This window comes from Scyliorhinus torazame, chromosome 14 (genome assembly GCF_047496885.1).
Source record: "Scyliorhinus torazame isolate Kashiwa2021f chromosome 14, sScyTor2.1, whole genome shotgun sequence".
Lineage (NCBI taxonomy): Eukaryota > Metazoa > Chordata > Chondrichthyes > Carcharhiniformes > Scyliorhinidae > Scyliorhinus > Scyliorhinus torazame.
The window spans coordinates 123,211,261-123,234,271 of NC_092720.1; the positions used below are offsets into that span (position 1 = coordinate 123,211,261).

Sequence of the window (23,011 nt, forward strand, 5' to 3'; positions counted from 1 at the left end):
TGCCTTGGTTTTCACTGTAGAGTGTGGTGATGGGGATAAAAGGGCACAAGAGGACAAAGTTAGTCATTCAGATAGAACTGCCAGATTGGAAACAATGCTGAATGAAAAGCTGAACCCAAACTGGAAAAATTAGGTTCTGACAATGTGTCGAAGAACGCATGGAACGTCAAAGAGAAAATAGCCAAGGTTCTTGCCATAATCTTTCAAAAACCTTTACACAGTGGGAGAGGGAAAGGGAAAAAGAGGTCAGTGAGCCTAAATTCAGTAGCGGGTAAGCTGCCAGAGGCCACAATACAGAATAAATTTACTATTCACTGTGATTGACTAGGCTCAATTAAGAACAGCAGTTGGATTTATAAAAAGGAATTCGCTAATGAAGTAGGGACAGTGATACTTGGCCCGAATTTCTTCTAGGATTAGCTGCACCTCTGTTGTAAATCCAGCAGGAGTCGGAGAAAATAAATCATCCCAGTTACGCCAAGTTCTCAACAACTCCAGGAGTACCCCATTGGTTTAGTAAGGAGTAAGGCAAATGGCACTAAGGAGGCAGAGATTCAAGTTTCTTACTAATTTACTGCTGGACGCCAGTCTACCAGGATAATATTCTCATGGGCGAGGCAGAGTGTGTAGAGCCCTGGGGCATCCCCTTATCGCTGGAAGCGGGCAGATGGATTTCCTGGCTGGCAGGCATGTACTGGGCATGTACTCCGGCTGACTGCACAAAATCTCAGGCAGCTGAAGGACAAAGGGTTGGTGCGAATGCTGGAATTGATGCCCATGGAATAATCATTAAATTACAGAATCCCTGCAGAGCAAAAAGAGGCAATTCCGCCCATCGAGCCTGCATCCACTCTCTGAAAGAGCATCCTAGCCAGGCCCACGCCCCTACCCTATAACCCAGTAACCCTATCTAACCTTTTCGGACACAAAGGGGCAATTCAACACGGCCAATCCACCAAACCTGCACATCTTTGAACTGTAGGAGGAAATCGGAGCACTCGGAGGAAACCCACGCAGACACAGGGGGAATGTGCAAACTCCACAGTCAGTCATCCAAGGTTGGAGTTGAACCCGGGCCTGGTGTTGTGAGGCAACAGACCTAATGCCGCCGTGTCTCATGCAGCGCAGGAGTTTTCTGGATTATACGAACGATACATAATGGTAAAGAGCTGCAGCATAGTTTGAAAGTTGGCTGAAGGAGAGGAGGCAAAATTAGTGGTTGATGCATGTCCCTCGGACTGGACGGATATCAACACTGGCTATGTCCTGGGGTCAGTATTACAACTACTGCAGCTCTTAATAAAAAAAACTGGATGAGCAATCTGGACTCAGGAGAATAATATCAAAATCTACAGACAATTGAAAAGTGGGGACCATGTTAACCGTGAAGAAGGAGGATATTATCCGTGTGGAGTTTGCACCTTCTCCCCGTGCCTGTGTGGGTCTCACCCCTACACCCCAAAATGATGTGCAGGGTAGGTGGATTGGCCATGCTAAATTGCCCCTTAATTGGAAAAAAAGAATTGGGTACTCTAAACTTATTTTTAGAAAAAAGATACTGAGCTTCCATCCTTCATGAGGACTTTCAGACTGACTGGTTTTCAAAACATAAACATGCACCTTAACCCTTCATGTGCCAGCCCTCTTTTCCATCTCTGGACAGAATGATACCAGAAAAAATGCCGACTTGATGATACAAGTTGCCCAGATTATGTTTTGACTGCCCAATGATGGATCGTGAGTCGCCAAGGAGGGTAAAATTATATAGCTTTGTGCTTATCAGTTTGGTTTTCTATCACATTGCTACCAAACTCCACAAGGTGGAGTGCTAAACTTGAAACTGTATAGAAAAAGATTGGCCAGGATATATCCTCCACGTGGATTTTCTGACTGATGACGTTTTCAAAATATAGACATGCATGTTAACACTTCAAGTGCCAGATCTAGTCACCTCCAAAGAGAGAATAGCCCTGGGCCAGTATTATCCACGAGGGTTCCCTGACCTCCTACTGTAAACTACAGTGCAAACCTTGTAGAAACAAGCATAAATACTCCAACTTATTGCCCTTTCTCTGAGGTTTCCACGGACCTTGCACCTAGATTATAGCTAGATGTGGAAGATACAAAAGTCTGAGAACACGCACAAACAGACTCAAACTGTTACCAGACTCCTAAACGACCCTTATGGACTGACCTGATTAACAATACACCCTTGTATGTTTCACCCGATGCCAGTGTTTATGTAGTTACATTGTGTACCTTGTGTTGCCCTATTATGTATTTTCTTTTCTTTGCATGTACTTAATGATCTGTTGAGCTGCTCGCAGAAAAATACTTTACACTGTGCCTCGGCACACGTGACAATAAACAAAATCCAATCCAATCAAGGCACGAATTGTCACCTCTGATGATTCTGTCACTCTGTCTTGTACTGCACCTCGTCAGGCGTTGAGTGTCAGCTTGGCTCAGGTGAGCATTCTCCTATGAGTCAGGTTTCTTGGGTTAAAAACCCACCCCAGAATCTTGACCACGAAACCTCGGCTGACACTGTATTGCAGTATTAGAGAGTGCTGCACTATCAGTGGTGCCGCACTTCTGATGAGGCAATAAACGAACGTTCCGTCTGCCTTCTCATATGGATGTAAAAGATCCCATGGCATCATTTTAGAGAAGGGCAGGGGAGTCCTTCCTGATATCCTGGCAAATATTTAGCCCTCATTCAACATCACTCAAACAAATGATCTGATCATTTATTTCATCGCTGTTTGTGCTGGCTTTTAGTCAGACTTTTTACATTGCAACAGGGACTATACCTCAAACATTGTATTTAATAGAGACGTACTGAGGTTGTGACAGGAGCTATTTAAATGCTTACACGGTCTGGGTTTATGCAGCAATCAGGAGTAGGCCGTTGAGTCCCTTGAGCCTATTCCACCATTCACGGTTGTGCTGTACCTCAACTCCATTTATCCAACTTTGATTTGTATCCCTTGTTAACCTCACCTAACAAAAAAAATCTATTGATCCCAATCTTAAAACTTCAAGTCATCCCAGGGCCATTTGTATGGGGCCTAAGTCTCAAATATTCATCCTAATGCGAAAGTGGGCTTTCTAATATTATTCCAAAACGGCCTGACTCTAATTTCAATATTGTGCCACTGAGTTCTGGAAGCATTCGGAAGTGACAAAAATCAGAACTGCATAATGTGCGGAAGGTTTACCGTCTCAATGCCGTGACTCAGGAGAGCATCTTTGCCAAGCTGACTGCTCACTGAATCCGAAACTAAATAGCACAGAGGCAGGCAGACAGCACGCCTACACTTTGTTATATTGCGGGTGGCACTGTGGAACAGTGGTTATCTGCCTTCCAGTGCCTGGGACCCGGGTTCAATTCCGGCCTTGGGGGACAGTCTGGAGTTTGTACTTCCTCCCCGTATCTGCGTGGGTTTCCTCCGGCTGCTCCGGGTTTCTTCCCACAGTGCAAAGATGTGCAGGTTAAGAGGATTGGCCATGCTAAATTGCCCCCAAGTGTCCAACGGTTCGGTGGGGTTACGGGGATTGGGTGGGGAATTGGGCCGAGGTAGAGTGCTCTTTCGGAGGGTTGGTGCAGATTCGATGCGCTGTGGGTGCAGTTTTACATCAAAATTGCTGCTGAAAATCAGAATCACTCGTGGCATTTCGATGAAAGTGTTGCACTGCTTCACTACACACACCTGCCCATTTTCCTATGAGTAGCAACAGGATACATTTCAGTTTTCAGTATGAGGGTAAATTGCCAGGCCCAGCACGGTGCCATGCCACAAAGGCATGAACACCTCAGTCAGAGCGGTACTCCAAACTGTCCATTGGGTCTAGGTGGGGGTAAAAATTCAGCCACTGTTCCCAGTCCCAATCAGTAATTCTTGCTTGAAAATGCGCATGTAGATACCAGGCGGGGAGAAGATCCTGTCTGAGTATGATGTCCCTTCTTGCTGAATAATCCATTTACTGACACTCTTAACCAGGCCCATGTAGCCACTTGGGAGAGGCGCTGAAGAGAAAGAACCCAGCACCTATGTAGCAACTCTCAGTCGGGTGATGCAATTCAGCTAAATACTTGGGCGGGCGAGGAACAGAAGATACTGCTGAAAAGGTCAGATGATATGAAAATGAAATGAAATGATAATCGCTTATTGTCACAAGTAGGCTTCAAATGAAGTTACTGTGAAAAGCCCCTAGTCGCCACATTCCGGCGCCAGTTCGGGGAGGTTGGTACGGGAATTGAACCGTGCTGCTGGCCTGCCTTGGTGTGCTTTCAAAGCCAGCGATTTAGCCCTGTGCTAAACCAGCCCCTTGATGAGGAGAGGTAGGAGGTGGTTCAGGTGGAGCATAAACAATCAATCAGAGCAGTTGGATCGAACAGCCAGTTTCTGTTCCATATATTCTATGTAAACAAATTTGGGGGAGGGAGGAAATTGGCAACAAAAAAAAAGCATTTCCATTGAATGCAAATGAGCTTGGAACAAAGGGGAGGGGGTGGATTGTGCAAGAATGGCTGTTAATAATTCAATTCAATACCGCCTTAGACTACTGAGTCATCAGGAAGAGCAGTGTTTGTGCTTATTAGTGGTAGAAATGGTTGTCAAGGTCCTGATCTGCCACTTCAGAGCAATTTTTGTTTTGTTCATTAGAAGTAGGAGTGCAAACGAGATGGGTGGACGGAGTTAAATTCCCAATCAGCCATGACCGAATTGGACATCAAAGCCGTTTTGAGCAGTTGAGAGGTCAACTCCTGTTCTTAATATTCCTCTGCTTTGCTGGGTCCTTTCAAATAATAGAACACAAATGTTGCTGACCTCCACACTTGCTCTTCTCAGCCTAGACTCCCTCCCCTTCCTCCAGGACCATCCCGATTGGTTAATCTTCCCAACCAAAGGTTGATGGGTTTTCTCAGGAGGAGTTGGAAGAAGCTAACAGATTTAAACGAGGCCCGACCTCGGCGAACACTCCACATATTCAGATCTACCCAAGCGTGTGAGTAAAAGGGGCCGTAATGATTGAGCAAATGTTGGCAGCAGAGGTCATTTGATGCCAGTTTGTTGTTTCTCTTTATTCTTTCATGGGATGTGCGTGCCGCCTAATTGCCCTTGAACTGACTGGCTTGCTCCATCATTGCAGAGGGTAGTGAAACATCAACCTCATTGCTGTGGGTCTGGAGTCATATGTAGGCCAGACCGGGTAAGGATGGCAGATTTCCTTCCCTCAAGTACATTAATGAACCAGATGGTTTCTTCAACAGTGATAGTTACATGATCGCTATTACTGAAAAGAGCTTTTAGAGGCCAGATTTATTCATTGAATTTAAATTCCACCAGCTCCAATGGTGGATTTGAACCCCGTGTCCCCAGGGCCTGAGCTTCTGGATTGCTAGTCCAGTGACGTTATAATTTTGTGACCGTCATTCCTGAATAAAATCCTCATTCACATTTATCTGCACATTACCTTGTCTCATCACCTTTTAAAACTTGCCACATGGTGGTTCATTTTGAATTGTAGGGACTGTTGCAAAGTGGGAAGATGAGGCAGATATGGATCACACAAGCAGAAGCGAGATGAATAATGAACAGATCTGTTCTTAGTGCTGCTGACTGAAGGACACAGGAATGTTGGCCAAGACAGTGTAGAATGGTCCTCATTGCTTTTGAATAGTGCTGCGAACATCTACTGGAAGAATTTTAAGTTTACGGTCTTATCCCAAGGATGGCACTTTCAACAATGCAGCAGGCTCTCAGCACTATCCATTACCATTCAGCAGATTAGGCTCTGACCAGGTTTATCATAAAAGTCCAATCAGGGTCCTTTGCACATCACAGGACCATGGTCTGCACTCTAGAAGGGACTGAACACCTTAAACAGGTTGCCCCGTAGCAGGATCCTGTGAAGGTGGCGGTGGGGTGGCATTCATGGGCTGACAAGATTATTATCTGGTGGTTAAGACTAATTTCAGTCTGTCTAGCATGTAAGGTTCTTTTCCAATGTCATTGAACTAAATTACAGTTTACTCTGTTTAAGGAACCAGAATATCATGTTCTCTGACGAACATGCAATGTTTTGCTAACAACTGCCGCCTCCCACTGAATTCTTGGAATCGAGCCTGATTTGAATCAAGGACCAGTTTGCTGACTTTATATTGACAAACCTGCTGTGTATTTCCTGTGTTTATTTTATCACAGAATCACAGCTGTGCCCTGAACAACTCACCAGCTGAACACCACTGCACGCCCAGGTGGCCATCTCAATCACCACTGCATTCCTATTCAGTAAACATGAGCGCCAATGCACTCCCTTTCAGTCACCCCATCATACCGCAATGGGGTTTCCAGCAAATCCAGCACCACTGTACTCCTGACCACGTTGCGCACTACTACACTCTGATTCTGTGTCTGCATCATACCACAATGAGGGTTCCAACACCAATGCACTCCCATTCAATAACAAACATTTTCCATCGCGTCTTCAACATAGGCGCTTCACAATTGATTATAAAATTTGGCACCAAGCCTCATAAGGAGAAATTAAGATAGCTCATAGCTGACCAACGATGGGTCAGAGAGCCAGGTTTTAAGAAGGCAGAGAGGTTACAAGAGGGTGATCTAGAGCATAAGTCTTGGCAGCTGAAGGCAGAGCCCCCAAAGGGGGAGTGAATAATATCAGGGATGCGCAACAGGTGCACAGACATCTTGGGAGGGTTGAAGGAGATTACAGAGATAGTGAGGGGTGAGGGAATGGAGGGATTTTGAAAACAAGGATGGAGATTTTAAATATCAAGAATTTGCAGATTGGGACCAATGTAGCTCAGCAAGGAAATAGGCAGTCACTCCAAACACCACAGCAACCCCTGCCCTTCCCAAGACCACAGGCACACTACCACTGATCATTCCATTCTCAACCCTGTCAGCTGTACACTGGGACGTGAAGTGTTCGCAGCTGGAGGGTCAAGTTTCTATTGCAACATACACATTTGTTTCAAACAATCCATTCAACAGGGAAGCTAACCACAAAAGTATTCAGGTGGGTGGCATCAATTAATTCTGGGCAGCTGCTATGTGAATGGGAGGACTGTTTTATTAATACGCTGCTGTGCAGCGTTGGCTGGGGTCAACCCCATGCAAAGGCAAGATCACGGGCAAACGAAGGTCACAAATTCTCCACACCCAGTATGTTTGGACCATTTTATAGTACTTAGCAACATCTGGGTGCTTAAACGAGTGACCAATAATTTTGAACCTTGAGCAGTAAGACTGGAGATGATTCTAGCCCCCCCCCCCAGAATACCTGGGTTAGCCCCATCCGCACAATTCAGTTAAATGTCAAGTGGGTCTCCACACATTAGAGCCAAGGGAGGTGGGAGTAACGCATCGCGGACATTGGCAAGTTTGAAGAACTGTTAAGCTCTACTCCAGACGATGTGGGCAGCACGGTAGCATTGTGGATAGCACAATTGCTTCACAGCTCCAGGGTCACAGGTTCAATTCCGGCTTGGGTCACTCACTGTCTGTGCAGAGTCTGCACATCCTCCCCGTGTGTGCGTGGGTTTCCTCCGGGTGCTCCGGTTTCCTCCCACAGTCCAAAGATGTGCAGGTTAGGTGGATTGGCCATGATAAATTGCCCTTAGTGTTGGGTGGGGTTACTGGGTTGTGGGGATAGGGTGGAGGTGTTGACCTTGGGTGCTCTTTCCAAGAGCCGGTGCAGACTCGATGGGCTGAATGGCCTCCTTCTGCACTGTAAATTCTATGATAATCTATGAAACTTTCTTCTGCCAAAAGACCCCAGGAGCATTCACTCCAGGGGCATTTAACTTGAGGAAAATTAAGCAGAGCGCCATATGGGTCTCGGTCCTCATTTTAAAAATAAATTTAGTGTACCCAATTCATTTTTTCCAATTAAGGGGCAATTTAGCGTGGCCAATCCACCTATGCTGCACATCTTTGGGTTGTGGGGGCGAAACCCATGCAAACACAGGGAGAATGTGCAAACTCCACATGGACAGTGACCCAGAACCGGGATCGAACCTGGGACCTCGGCGCCGTGAGGCTGCAGGGCTAACCCACTGCACCACAGTGCTGCCCATCTAGGTCCTCTTTGAGCATCACATCAATCCACCTCCTACCCCCCAGGCAGCTCCTGCCTGAAGGAGGAGGGATAGTTTAATGTGCAACATTATTGACATGGAATTGGCAACCAACTACCTTTCCACTTTGGCAGTTTGCACCTGGTGGATGCCCCATAGACTCATAGAATTTGCAGTGCAGAAGGAGGCCATTCGGCCCATCGGGTCTGCACCGACCCTTGAAAAGAGCACCCTATTTAAGCCCATGCCTCCACCCTATCCCTGTAACCCCACCTATCCTTTTGGAAACTAAAGGCCAACTTAGCATGGCCAGTCCACCTTTCCTGCACATCTTTGGACTGTTTGAGGAAACCCACGCAGACACGGGGAGAATGTGCAAACTCCACATAGAGAGTCATCCGAGGCTGGAATTGAACCCGAGACCAAGGAACTGTGAGGCAGCAGTCTAACCACTGTGTCACCGCGCCGCCCCAAAAAGGGATTGCACAGAGAATGGGGCACTGGAGTTAATGGCCCCTTCACCTTACTGCAGCTGAAAAGAGTGAACAGAAGTAGGCCAATCAGCCCGTCTGAGCCTGTTCTGCAATCAACGTGAAATTATGACTGATCCCGGCCTCAACCCCAATCACTTTTACTCACAATCGTTGGTACCCTTAACTCACAAAAATCTCTTGATCTCAGTGGGGCTCGGATGCGATCTGGTTCCTATTCTGACGGGAGCCAGAAGCAGCTGGTGAGTGACAGTGCAGTCCACCACTCTGATATCTGCTGCTGGAGGGAGTACTGCATGAATGGTTGTGAGGAGGATGGTCCCACTGACCAATCTAGGATACCATTGCCAAGTGGTTGAAAAAGAAAACTTGTATTTATGTAGGGCCTTTCATAACCTCCGAAGTGCTAAACAGCCATTGCAGCATTCTTGAAGTGTAGTTTGCTTTAATTCTTCATGGGATTGTAGGCATCGCTGGCAAGGCCCGAATTTGTTGCCCATCCCCTGAACTGGGTAACTTGCCAGGTATTTCAGGGGGCATTTAAGAGCCACACATAGGCCAAACCAGGTTATGATGGCAGATTTCCTTCGCTAAAGGACACTGGTTAACCAGATGGGTTTTTATGACAAGCGATAATAGTGGTCACGGTCACTATTACTTTTTTTTTTAATTTATAAATTTAGAGTACTTTAACCTTTCCTTTCAAATTAACTTTTTCATACATCTCATTCCCCAGAAACCCTGAACACCGGTCAAATATACGATTACCACCTTGATGTGGCTGTCACTACAAGACAGAATAAGTTGGGACAGGAAAACAGGCCCCTTGAATTTATTCAGAAAGTCAAACATGTTAGTCGACCAGGTGGAAAGTATCTAGCCTAGTTGCAACACAGCTGCCTCCAAGTCTGGAATGAGCAGAACAGAAGAGAGCCAATTAGGCAAGCCTGTCTGTACAGGTGTTGAAAGGTGTGGGTAGATTTGCCAACAGAAGTGAGGAAGTGGTTTGAAGTTTCTCAAATGTTTATTTTTGTTAATTAGTTACTGTCACTGCAATAAGTGTTTTTTCGGACACACAGAGCAGGAGACTCGCCTGTTAACAATGTTCCTGCCTCAGTGTCACATGGAGTTTTGACTGCACATTTCTCCAACTATGTGTCAAAACTCTGGGGCGTCATTCTCCAACCCCCCAGCGGGTCGGAGAATGGCCGTTGGCCACCGTGAATCCCGCCCCCGACGGTTGCCGAAGTCTCCGAAGGGAGAAAAGTCGGCGGGGCGTTAATGGCGCCGCAGACGTCGGAGAATGGCACGGGTGTGCGCAAGGCAGCCGGGGAGGGGGGGGGGGGGGGTCCGTGCCGGGGAGGGGGATGGGGGGGGGGTCCGTGCCGGGGAGGGGGATGGGGGGTCCGTGCCGGGGAGGGGGATGGGGGGCCCGTGCCGGGGAGGGGGATGGGGGGTCCGTGCCGGGGAGGGGGATGGGGGGTCCGTGCCGGGGAGGGGGATGGGGGGCCCGTGCCGGGGAGGAGGATGGGGGGTCCGTGCCGGGGAGGGAGGGGGGTGGGGGGGCCCGTGCCGGGGAGGGGGATGGGAGGGCAAGTGAGTTGGTCCACCTGGCCAGGTGCCAGCCTCCAACAGTTGGACCCATGCGGTCCATTCACCTGGCTGGGGGGAGGAGGGGATATGGGCAATGATGACATGTCGTCGTTCCCACCACCACCAGGCCGTCATGTTTTACGATCATCCAGCGATGTTGGCCGCCGTGGCGGCAGCCGCTAATGTCTAAGTTGCCCTGGATGAGGAGGAGGAGGAGCGTGCCAGAGAGGCGGCGCACGCTGCCGCAGAGGGGCAGGCAGGCAGCCGTCAGGCTGGAGGGGCACCTGACCGACAGGACGAGGAGGGGGAGGAGGACGTCGCGGCCCCACGGCAACGGAGGCACCCGAGGGCGCCCCGTGTGTACCGGCCCCGGCAGTCATACCAGGACCTCACGGACCGGGAATGCAGGAGGAGACTCCAGATGAGGCGGGAAACCATGGCACACATCTGCCACCTGCTGGCACACCTGTTACCGCGTGGCACTGGCGGGGGACACCCTCTCCCCGTGTCCGTCAAGGTTACGGTGGCCCTGAACTTTTATGCAACGGGGTCATTCCAGGCACCGAGTGGGGACCTGTCCGGCATATCGCAGACATCGGTGCACCGGTGCATCCGGGCAGTGACAGACGCCCTATATGCCATGGCGCACCGCTACATCCGCTTCCCTGTGGACCGGGCCAGCCAAGATGCCCAGGCCATGGGCTTCTCTGCCGTGGCCGGGTTCCCCATGGTCCAGGGCGCGATTGATGGGATGCACGTCGCCGTGCGGCCACCTGCAGAAAACAGGGCCGTGTTCACCAATAGGAAGGGGACCAATTCGATGAACATACAGGTGGTCTGCGACCACCGCATGATGATCCTGCACGTCTGCGCCCATTACCCAGGCAGTGTACACGACTCATACGTGTTGTCGTGGTCATCCATCCCTGGCAGGTACGAGGGACGCCATCCCCGGCTGAGGGGCTGGTTGCTGGGTGACAGGGGCTACCCATTGCGATCGTGGCTGATGACGCCTATACGGAGGCCACGCAATGAGGCGGAGAACCGCTACAATGATGCCCATGTAGCGACAAGGGGAGTGATAGAGAGGTGCTTTGGCGTGCTGAAGACGCGTTTCAGGTGTCTGGACCTCTCTGGGGGCGCCCTCCAGTATCGGTCAGATAGGGTTGGCCGCATCATTGTGGTGTGCTGCGTCCTGCACAACATAGCCCAGCAGAGGGGCGATGTGCCGCAGGCAGAGGAGGGCGGAGTGGAGGAGCAGCAGGAAGAGGCGCAGTCCTCCCCAGATGAGGGGGATGGGGGCAATGGTCAGGGCAGACGGGCTAGACACAGGCGGGTGGCTGTCCACCGTTACCGGCTGGCCCAGCGGGCACGGGACAGACTGATAGCCGCCCGCTTCAGTGACTAGATGGGCTTGGGAATCGGGTAGTATGGCCACAGACCGCACACCATGGCAACAGCCGACCACCCACACCCCCCACCCATCCACCCACCCAGCACCCTCACCCCCCTCCCCAACCCCACCCACCCCACCCGCATCCACACCACCCCCCCCATTGCCGATCCACCTGCGGCACAATGGCCGTGCTCACACAGTTGCGGGTGGACGCGTGTCTATCGCAGGCCATGGAGGATGATGACAACCCGCCCTGCGATGAGCTCCTGGCTCCACATCGTTGGACTATGTCTGACCCACGGCCACAGTACCACCCATCCACCCGGACCATCCCTGCATGCGGCTGTGACACTGCAGCGCACGGTCCCTTCCTCTGCCCGGGGGGATGTTGATGGCGGCCCAGGGGGAAGGGGGCAGACTCACCTGGGGCTGAGGTAAGGCCACCCCTCACACACACACTTGCGCTCAACGTACATGACACCCCCGCACGCTTTGGACAGAGCACAAAGGCAGCTTCTGTAGGTGGAACATTGACTTTAATAACCAAAGGAGTTCATGCACGTGCCCTAGCCCCTAAAACTCATCTGTGCCCTGCACCCGTGCCAACTTACTCAGTGTCTAATTGTTTGGCCTTACGGGCGCTTTGACTACGTCTACGTGGTTCCCCAGACGGTACAGCAGAACTGGAGGTGGACTCCTGTGATTCCTGCCCACTGACACGGGATCCCTTTGGCGGCCGTTTCCTGGGGCGTCCTGGCCTAGATGGGCCAGGCTGCGGCCCGGGCGACTGGGATGGCGAGCTGCCAGCCTGTCCTGCCCGTTGCCCACCCGATGCACCTGGGACGGAAGGGGGGGGGGGGGGGGGGTCCGAGGTGTTGCGGTGTTCCGGGACCTCCCCGACAGGGGGACCCGGGACAGACCACACCACCTCCTCCTCCCGCGGGGTGCCCGATGACCCCCAGGCCTCTACATGGGTGGGGGATGCGAACGGACTGGCCATCCAACGCCCCCCCGACATCTGGCGCTGCCAGTCCTGGAGGCCCGTGCTGGTATCGACAGGGGTCTGCAGGTTTGCAGCCATGGAGCCCAGGGGATTGGCAAACCCTGTCTGTGACTGTGCGACGCCGGCTCACACATGGCCACTGGCGCCGATGCCCTCAGCGATGGCCTGCAGAGACTGGGCCATGGCCTGCTGAGACTGGGCCATGGCCTGCTGAGACTGGGCTATGGCCTGCAGAGACTGGGCCATGGCCTGCTGAGACTGGGCCATGGCCTGCTGAGACTGGGCCATGGCCTGCAGAGACTGGGCCATGGCCTGCAGAGTCTGGGCTATGGCCTGCAGAGACTGGGCCATGGCCTGCAGAGACTGGGCCATGGCCTGCTGAGACTGGGCTATGGCCTGCTGAGACTGAGCCATGGCCTGCTGAGACTGGGCCATGGCCTGCTGAGACTGGGCCATGGCCTGCTGAGACTGGGCCATGGCGTTGAGCGCCTCTGCCATCTGGCACTGGCTCATGGCCTCCTGTGAGAGGGCAGCCATTTCCTGGGCCACAGACGCCGCCTGCACGGAAGACCCCAGGCCTCGCAAACCATTCCCCATGTCTGATACCGTCGCACCCATTGCCTCCACCGCGGACGCCACCCGTGCGGTGTCGGCCTGGGTGGCACGTATGACCGGCACTACGCCCAGCTCCTGTACGCGGGTGGACTCCTCCACCTGCGACTGCAGCCGCCGCAAGCCGCCCGTCACCCTCTTCGCTCGTCTCCGGGTCGGTGGTTGCATCGGATCTACGTGTGGGTGTGGTAACTCCAGGAACCCGGGATCCATCTGGGCGGCAGATGTTCGCTTGGGCTGGGCTGCCCTCCGACCGCCCGGCCCCTCTGCTGCTCCTACCTCCACCTGCTGTACCGGGAGGGCTGTGTTGTGCGCACCAGTGAGTGTACCAGACGCCTCATCACTAAAGTGCCCAACCGAGGTGAGTGCTTCTGCGATGGTGGAGGGTGTTGGTGACAGCAGTGGCGTTGTGTCGTGCTCTTCGTCCCACTCCGAGTCCATGGCACTTTGGGGTGGGGGTTCGTCTCCACCCATCCACTCTGAGTCACTGTCCGGTATTTCGTCATCCTGGGTAGTGCTGTCCCGGGTAGGGGTGTCCCAGGTAGAGGTGTCCCGGGTAGGGGTGTCCCGGGTAGGGGTGTCCCGGGTAGGGGTGTCCTGGCTCGGCTGTGACGGGGGCCTGTGGCTGCCCCTCTCGTCGCTGGGTGGCACACGCCTGTGTCGTCGCACCCGCACGTGACGGGGGCGTCGTCTCCCTGTTGCTCCAGGTCTCTCCGTCTCCTGTGGTCTCCAAGGGACATCCTGCGGGCGTCGCATGCCGGAGGGTCCGGGTCTCTCCGTCTCCCGTGGTCTCCAAGGGACATCCTGCGGGCGTCGCATGCCGGAGGGTCCGGGTCTCTCCGTCTCCCGTGGCCTCCGAGGGGCATCCTGCGAGCGTCGCATGCCGGAGGGTCCGGGTCTCTCCGTCTCCCATGGTGTGCGAGGGGCATCCTGCGGGCGTCGCATGCCGGAGGGTCCGGGTCTCTCCGTCTCCCGTGGTCTCCAAGGGACATCCTGCGGGCGTCGCATGCCGGAGGGTCCGGGTCTCTCCGTCTCCCGTGGCCTCCGAGGGGCATCCTGCGAGCGTCGCATGCCGGAGGGTCTGGGTCTCTCCGTCTCCCATGGTGTGCGAGGGGCATCCTGCGGGCGTCGCATGCCGGAGGGTCCGGGTCTCTCCGTCTCCCGTGGTCTCCAAGGGACATCCTGCGGGCGTCGCATGCCGGAGGGTCCGGGTCTCTCCGTCTCCCGTGGCCTCCGAGGGGCATCCTGCGGGCGGTCTGCATCTGCGGGGATGGGTGCCTCGACAATTGCTCCTGCGATACACAATGAAGCATGCATGGTTAGTCACGCAGGCAGTGATCAGGTGGTATGGGTCAGGGGGATATAGGGGAGGGGGGATATGGGGACGGGCTGTCGGTGGCTCACTTGCTAGTACGCCCCCGACCTCTGCATCAGCAACCTCCCGGTCCTCAGGTCCGCCAGCGAGTTCCAGGGCCCTTTCCTCGTGTTCGGTCAGTGGCCTCTCATCAGCGGGGCCTCCTCCAGTCCTCAAATGCTCCCTGGTGTTGTGTGCGCGTTTCTCCTGTGGCGGGGGGGGGCAGGGGTAAAAGGCAACACTGTTAGGCAGGTATATGAATGCACGCCATCGGTTGCGCGTGTATTGCAGAGGTTAAGGTTAGGGCTGGATTCACTTGGGGATATGGGGGAGGGGGATATATGGGGGAGGGGGGATAGGGGGATGTGGGATATGGGGAGGGGGATATGGGGGAGGGGGATATGGGGGAGGGGGGATATGGGGGAGGGGGATATGGGGGAGGGGGATATGGGGGAGGGGGGATATGGGGGAGGGAGGATATGGGGAGGGGGATATGGGGAGGGGGGATATGGGGAGGGGAATATGGGGAGGGGGGATATGGGGAGGGGGAATATGGGGAGGGGGATATGGGGGAGGGGGGATATGGGGGAGGGGGGATATGGGAGAGGGGGGATATGGGGGAGGGGGATATGGGGGAGGGGGGATATGGGGGAGGGGGGATATGGGGGAGGGGGGATATGGGGGGAGGGGGGATATGGGGAGGGGATTATGGGCGGGATATGGGCGAGTGGGGATATGGGGGAGGGGGGATATGGGGATGGGGGGATATGGGGATGGGGATATGGGGGAGGGGGGATATGGGAGAATATGGGGGAGGGGGGATATGGGGGAGGGGGATATGGGGGAGGGGATATGGGGGAGGGGGATATGGGGAGGGGATATGGGGAGGGGGATATGGGGGAGGGGGATATGGGGGAGGGGGATATAGGGGAGGGGGATATGGGGGAGGGGGATATGGAGGAGGGGGCTATGGGGGGGGATATGGGGAGGGGGGATATGGGGAGGGGGGATATGGGGAGGGGGATGGGGAGGGGGATATGGGGAGGGGGATATGGGGGAGGGGGGATATGGGGGAGGGGGGATATTGGGGTGGGGGGATATGGGGGAGTGGGGATATGGGGGGGGGGGATATGGGGGAAGGGGGATATGGGGGAGGGGGGATATGGGGAGGGGGATATGGGGGAGGGGGATATGGGGGAGGGGGGTTATGGGGAGGGGTGTTATGGGAGGGGGGATATGGGGGAGGGGGATATGGGGGAGGGGGGATATGGGGCTCTTTCACTTTTTCTTTTTTCACATTTCTTTGTTTCACTTTTCACATTTTCTTCTTCACATTTTCTGTTTGCAAATTTTTCTTATTTCCACATTTTTCTTCGTCTTTAACATCTTGCACATTTTGGCTGTGTATGAGTCACAGATTTGCCTTTGTGTGGTCAGGTCACCCCAGCCGATCACTGCCTGCTCTGACGAGTCGTTCACCATCTTGTGGCACTGGGTAGCCTGTCCGTGGTGTCAGGGCCACAGCGGTGACGGCCTCTGCCACCTCCCTCCACAGACGCCGGCTGTGGCGTGGGGCAACTCTGCGGCCGTGCCCGGGATACAGGGCCTCCCTCCTCTGCTCCACTGCGTCCAGGAGCGCCTCCATATCCCGTGACTGGAACCTCGGGGCTGAGCGGCGGCCGGCCATCCGGTCGGGTGTTCCGGTCGGGTGTTCCGGTCGGGTGGGGGGGGAGCAGCGCGTCGTTATGAGCCGTCACGCCGTGCGGCGTGTGTGACGCTGAACGGCGTAAACCACGTGGGCAAGCGCGGATCCCGTCACGTTGCTGCTAGCCCATTTCGGGCCGGAGACTTCGCGACGATTTTTGTGGCGTGACGCAAGTCGGATTTGCGCCGTTTTTTGCGCCGATCGGCGGACTTTGCGCCGATAACTGAGAATTTCGCCCCTGGTTTCTTCATCCTTTAAGGTGAGGGATCAGCTCTAGACATTTTACTCCATACAGAGTGGGAAGGGGGAAGTGGGGTGGGAGGGGTGAGTATCCGGACATTTTATTCCATGTCGGGTGGGGATGGGGTGTGGGGCTCTGGACTCTTCACTCTGTACACAGTGGGGTAAGGGATCCTGACATTTTGCTCTGTACAGTGAGAGAAGGGATCTGAACATTTCACTTCAAAGAGAGTGGGGGAGGGGATCCGGGCACTTTGCTCTGTGCGGAGTGGGGACAGGGGTTCCAGGCATTTCACACTGTAATGAGTGCAGTTTTGTTACGCAAGCTCTGAGAACTAGCTACACACACATGGCTCTCGCTTTCACTCTTTTGTAAGAGAGGTGGAATTTTAAAAACCTGGAACATTTAAGATCTTCAGTACTGCTGGAGCACGATGGTCAGTACGCTCTTAATATACAGTACCAGACCTTTGGACCCGACTGTAATGAAAGCAGATTTCAGGAGTACATTGAGAGCCAGATTCGCTCTCTTTCACTTCAGGAATTGCAAATCTCGAACCTCCAATGGGATTTTAATTCTACTTTGTTTCTCAAATTTGCAATGTGTGCATGTGCATGCGCCTATATGTATGCGTGAGTGTGCGTGTGCATGAATTTGTATGTGTGTGCACGTCTGTATGAGTGTGTGCATCCATATGTGTGTGGCGTGCATGCACATGAGTATATGTGTGTGTACCAGAGCGTGTATGCCAGAGTGCGGGCGAAGAGTGATCTCGAGTCAGAGTGTGTGCCAGAATATCGGCATGTGTCAGCTTGTATGTGGCACAATGTATACATGTTCTACCCCCTTTCCTTTGTTCTTTCCCTTTTTAAATGTGTTAATTAGCATTAACTTCCAGTTCTAATGAAAGATTCCTGACCGAAACATTAAAAGGTCTGTTCTCTCCACAGTTGCCGCCCTGACCTGCTGAAGGTTTCCAGCTACTTTTATTGTAGATCTGCAGCGTCTATTCTTTACTTCAATCAGGAAAATGTCAGGCACACCACTTCAATAAGCCACTTCCTTCCTGGCCTGTCTTAACAGCCCGCTCCTCAGTACATGGCCAGGATGTATGTACATTAGGTGATAAATAAAGATCCAAGTCAGCAGTGAATTCCTTGTAACCATGAACACAAGATTGGAATTTGGCAAAAATTCAAAACATTATTTTTTGAGGTTTGAGTGCACACTAGTGCAAGTAAAATTATAATCACATGAATAGTTTCAATTTAGTGTACTAATTAATAAACATACTATTATATGATTCTGATTAAACTTGTAGTGAATATTAGTTTTAGCATCATGTGACTATTCTTAGCTCACATTTAGGACGGGATTTACCGACTAGCCCACCGTGTGTTTTTGGCGGAGAGGTGGCCCGCCAGCGGGATCTACCGGTCCCGCCGTTGTCAACGGGATTTCCGTTGTGCCGGCGTGGGGTCGGAATTTCCCGCTGGCGCACAGGAATTCCCGCCCTTGATATCAGCAAAAAGGCTAGCAGGAATTTCTGGGTGCAAGGGAGGGAAGCATAACAGCAAAATGTTCTTTACATCAGTTTAGCTCATAGGTTTTAAGAAGAAGCAATTACCTTTAACTCTGTGTACGAGTTAAACTTTTTGACAGTATGTGATTAGTTGTAATAGAACAATTCTTTAGAGCACCATGTATGAACTAAATGTATTAGGAGACTGGTTTATAATGTCACATTTTAACCAGTGATTATTGCTGTACACTTATATTGTATACTCACTCTGTATAACTTTAAGTACAACTTGTATTGTAAATTTTTGTATTAGTACTTTGTAGTATTCTGTATCAGATATCCACAGTTTAGAGTTGTAAGCAACTTCTCCACTTTATTTTTTGTTCTAACGTTAATGTGATTCAGTCCAAGCCCCCAAACCCACAGAGTAAAGGACAGAGCCTCTAAAACAGTCACTGACAAGGATTTGATTTAATGAGGAGCCTGGATGAAGTAAGCAAATCCCAAGACGGCGCGCTCAAGGCACCGTTCAAAAAGATAAGGCAGCATACTTCCTCCATCTTAAACAAATGGGCAAGTTACCACAAAACATCCTTTGTTCTTAGTAAGAGGTGACAGAAACAAGCTTTAATGAAAGGGATGGTCCCACATGTAATTGATACATCAGAGGGCCAGTCAGAGGACTATGGGAAATGACATCAATAGATGACCATCACCGTCAAGAAACCAATTAGAAACTGATCATGCCCACCTAGACCAATCACAGATTGAGCACACTGTGGCTTGGAAAAGGTTAATAAACAGCAGTTTTCAGTGAGCAAAGCGCGCACCAAGTTTGAAAGTGAAGTTTGCAGATTCTGCTGTCCACAGGGAAGCAGAAGACCAACAAAGGTTAAAGGGACAGAACGGAAGCCGAGTGTTGTCACATGCCCTTAGCCGAACCAAAAAGCAAGAGCCATAGTACTCCCGGAAATACTCAGCCCTGCTTTATTAAGTATTAATTCAAAACGTAAGTAAAGTATCACCAGGCTGTCTCCTGTTACCTTTTTTGGTTAAAGTCTCAAATGACCAAAATTGAATTTGAGTTCAAATAATACCCGAACTCACAGCTCCCCCCCTTGTATCTGACTGATCATCACCCCCAGCAGCTGACTGCAATGCCTCCCTCCCCTGGAGCATTGGACTGCTCACCATCCCCAGCTTTTGACTGCACACTACCCCCAGTGCCTGACCACTCAAGGCTCCCCCCAGCATCTGACCACACCCACCTACTTCTGACCACACACCAACCCCCCCCCCCCCTAAGTGTTTTGACCACTCACACCCCCCAGTGTCTGTCCGCACATCAGACCACCCCAGCTTCTGACCACTCGCCCTCCCAGCGTCTGACTGCACACCAACTCCCCCCCCCCCGCCCCCCCCCCAGTGTCTGACTACTCTCTGCCCCAGCGTCTGACTGCACCCTGCTCCTGTGTCTGACCATACCCTGCCACTGCATCTGACCTCCCTCCGTCCCGGCGTCTGACCTCTCTCTGTCCCGGCGTCTGACCGCTCCCTGCCCCGGCGTCTGACCGCTCCCTGCCCCGGCGTCTGACCGATCCCTGCCCCGGCGTCTAACCAATCCCTGTCCCGGCGTCTGACCACTCCCTGCCCCTGCATCTTACCTCTCTCTATCCCGGTATCTGACCGATCCCTGCCCCGGCGTCTGACCGATCCCTGTCCCCGCTTCTGACCGATCCTTGCCTCCGCTTCTGACCGATCCCTGCCCCGGCGTCTGATCGCTCTCTGCCCCGGTGTCTGACCGATCCCTGCCCCACCGTCTGACCGATCCCTGTCCCAGCATCCGACCAATCCCAGCCCCGGTGTCTGACCGCTCCCTGCCCCGGTGTCTGACCGATCCCTGCCCCGGCGTCTGATCGCTCCCTGCCCCGGCGTCTGATCGCTCCCTGCCCCGGCGTCTGATCGCTCCCTGCCCCGGCGTCTGACCTATCCCTGCCCCACCGTCTGACCGATCCCTGCCCCGGCGTCTGATCGCTTCCTGCCCCGGCATCTGATCGCTCCCTGCCCCGGCGTCTGATCACTCCCTGCCCCGCCGTCTGACCGATCCCTGCCCCGGCGTCTGACCGATCCCTGTCCCAGCATCCAACCGATCCCAGCCCCGGCGTCTAACCAATCCCTGCCCCGCCGTTTGACCGATCCCTGCCCCGCCGTCTGACCGATCCTTGTCCCGGCATCTGACCGCTCCCTGCCCCGGCATCTGTCCACTGCCTGCCACAGTTCTGACAATTCCCTGCTCCAGCTCTGACCATTCCCTGCTCCAGCATCCAACCGATCCTTGCCTCAGGGACCGAGCGATCCCTGCCCCCCAGGGTTTGACCGATGCCTGCCCCAGGGTTTGACCGATGCCTGCCCCAGGGTCTGACCGATCCACGCCCCAGTGTCTCACCGCTCCCCCACCCCCATTTTCTGGCCCACACCTCAAGTGTTTACCGCTCTGCCTCCAGTACGCGTTCCATGCCCTGTATCAGACCACCATGCTCAATCTCCGACCACCCTGCTCGCAGCTTTGGAATGTATACCTTCCGAACAAGATAGGCAGAAGTCTCACATTATAGTAATTAATACTGTCCCCAGCGTTAAATTATGCACGAGCAGCTGGTAGGATGTAGAGGGTTCCCTCTTCCCCAACTTATCAACAGGGTGGGGGGAACGCAGGGACCACAACAGTCCTCAAACTCCAGACCCATGCACGCTATCGTCCCGTGCCAGTCGTGGCTCTGTGCGCAGCACTCCAGCTTTAGGTTCAAGTCCCACTCCAGAGACTTGAATACAAATAGTCCTGAGGGAGTCAGGGGAAGGATGGTTAATGGTGTCCAGAACGTAATCTATTTTATCATAGCCTGAAACATCAATCATTATCTTGGCTAGAAACAACTGATGCACTTCCCTGCATCACTTTTGTATTATGAATTCAGATATATTTGGAAACCACCCGAAGTTATTGAAAATCCACACTCTGGTTATTGACCAGCATCCAGTCAGTGTTTGGTCTAATCTCACTGTTTTCAGCATTAAAATTATGCATAGTCAGCAATGTGTAAGGAAAAGAAGTTCTTGTCCCTTTGGTCTCCTAGCAGTGCACCAGGGTCTCGGTCAGTGATAGGTGTGATCGAGTGCTGGCCTGGACAAGGCCTACCCTGGGACATCACTAGTGTCAGAGAGGGCATATGGCCTTGGTTGTGTAGCTGAGTCTTGTCCTGACTCAGGCCTGGGATGAGAGGTCCTTTAATTTTCTCTCACTAAAAAGGAAATCACCTTTCACCCCACTAATTCAGCGCAGGGCCATGCTGAAACAGTTCCGGTAACTGAATCTGGGGCCATTGCACTCACAGGACTGACATCCATATTAACAAGATCCTTAAGTGAAAGCAAGATTTTAGTTGCAGGGCCCACACCTCCAGTGGAAATTTATCTGAAAGCAGGTGATTCCCAATTCTTACCTTGGTGAAGCCACCGAGACCCCCAGTCACAGGTTTAGGGCTCTGGACCTTGGGATGGCTTCCAATGGGGCACAGAGGGGGCATGGCTGCAAAAAGTGCATCTTCCTGCTAAAAAGAGAAGCACAAAAGATGCATCGTCAATCTATAGCCCTCTCACGGAGATAGTGAGCTTCAGCAATGCCGGACTAGAGAAGTGGTCAGTTCCTTCGGAATGAGAATCATCAAATCTACATTAAAATTGTGCCCATACCACATCCGAAGCCAGCGGTGACACTGGGAGATAGATTCCAGGCCGCTGCGAGGCAAAAATAAAAATTAAACCCAAGAAGTAAACAAATCATACTGAGAATTGCACTGTTTCCACTTTCTCCAATATCATTTTACATCAAGATGACAAGTTTAATCCAAATTATGGCTTTCTTTCCCCCAATAAGATAGTAGGGCCAGGTCATTGAAAGTGACTGCATTTATACAGGCTGTGTAAGGTAGGGAGAAAAAGCCAAACTTCATAGTATAAGGTGCAGATTTTATAGGGTTTATAAACATCCTTGCTCTTTAACCAACCAACCCACAGGGATAGTTTCATATGGCCGTTACCGGCTTCATACTCAAATGTTTCAATGCTCTTCAGCCTTACTCCCATTCTTCTGCCCTCTAGTCATCCCAAAACTTGCTGCCTTTATCCTCTCCCGCACAAGGTTCCACTCACTCATCGCTCCTGGCCTTTATTGGCTTTTGCTCTCTCAATCACTCCAGTTTAGAACTCTTATGCCTTTGTGATCTTGCCACTCACCTGATAACTCTACATTCCTCCAACTCTGGCGCTGAGCACATCTCCCCACCCCCTCTGCACAGTCCTCCACTCCATTGACGGTCGTGCCTTTAGCTGCCTAAGCCTTCTTGCCAGATCGCTCCAACACAATACTTCCCTCTTAAAAGACACTCATTAAAATCAACGTCATCCTTCTTGACATGCATTTCTTTAATATTTTATCCATTTTTGTCTGCTAAACATCAATAAACTGCCTCAAGGCTGTTTCTTTACATTCGAGTTTTGATATAAATACAAATTGTTATTTGCTGCAAAACCAATGAATTGACAGAATTTAGCATCATGGTTCAATTCCTTTGCTTTATTCCTGTTTCCTTCTTGCCTTTAAAAAGGAGTCCATCATGAATGGCATTTGCACAACAATGACACAGGAAGATGATGGTGTAAAGTTAATGTTGCTGGACTAGCAATCCAGAGGCCCAGGCAAAGTCTCTGGGGACATGGTTTCAAATCCCAACGATTGTCATAAAAACCCATCTGGTTCACTAATGCCCTTTGTCATGATATTCAGGCACACATCATAGCACATACATACATACATACTGATGGACAGATCAACGGACCAATCAACACACACAGCACGACAGCCAATCACAGGCAAGAGCATACACAGTACAAAACAGGGAACACGACACTTCCTGGGCACTCGAGC

At 52.3% G+C, this 23,011-nt stretch overlaps 1 protein-coding gene across 4 annotated transcripts in view; it reads right to left on the reverse strand.

Annotated features, from left to right (window-relative positions):
• Positions 1–23,011, reverse strand: part of yeats2 (YEATS domain containing 2) — a 210,402-nt gene that overhangs the window by 101,987 nt on the left and 85,404 nt on the right. For 2 of the 4 annotated variants that reach the window (XM_072474756.1, XM_072474755.1), the window contains exon 14: positions 21,528–21,635. The exons of the other annotated variants lie outside the window; for them this stretch is intronic. In XM_072474756.1, the coding sequence (XP_072330857.1) occupies positions 21,528–21,635 (108 nt within the window). The remainder of the gene's footprint in view (positions 1–21,527; positions 21,636–23,011) is intronic. 4 annotated transcript variants of the gene reach the window in all.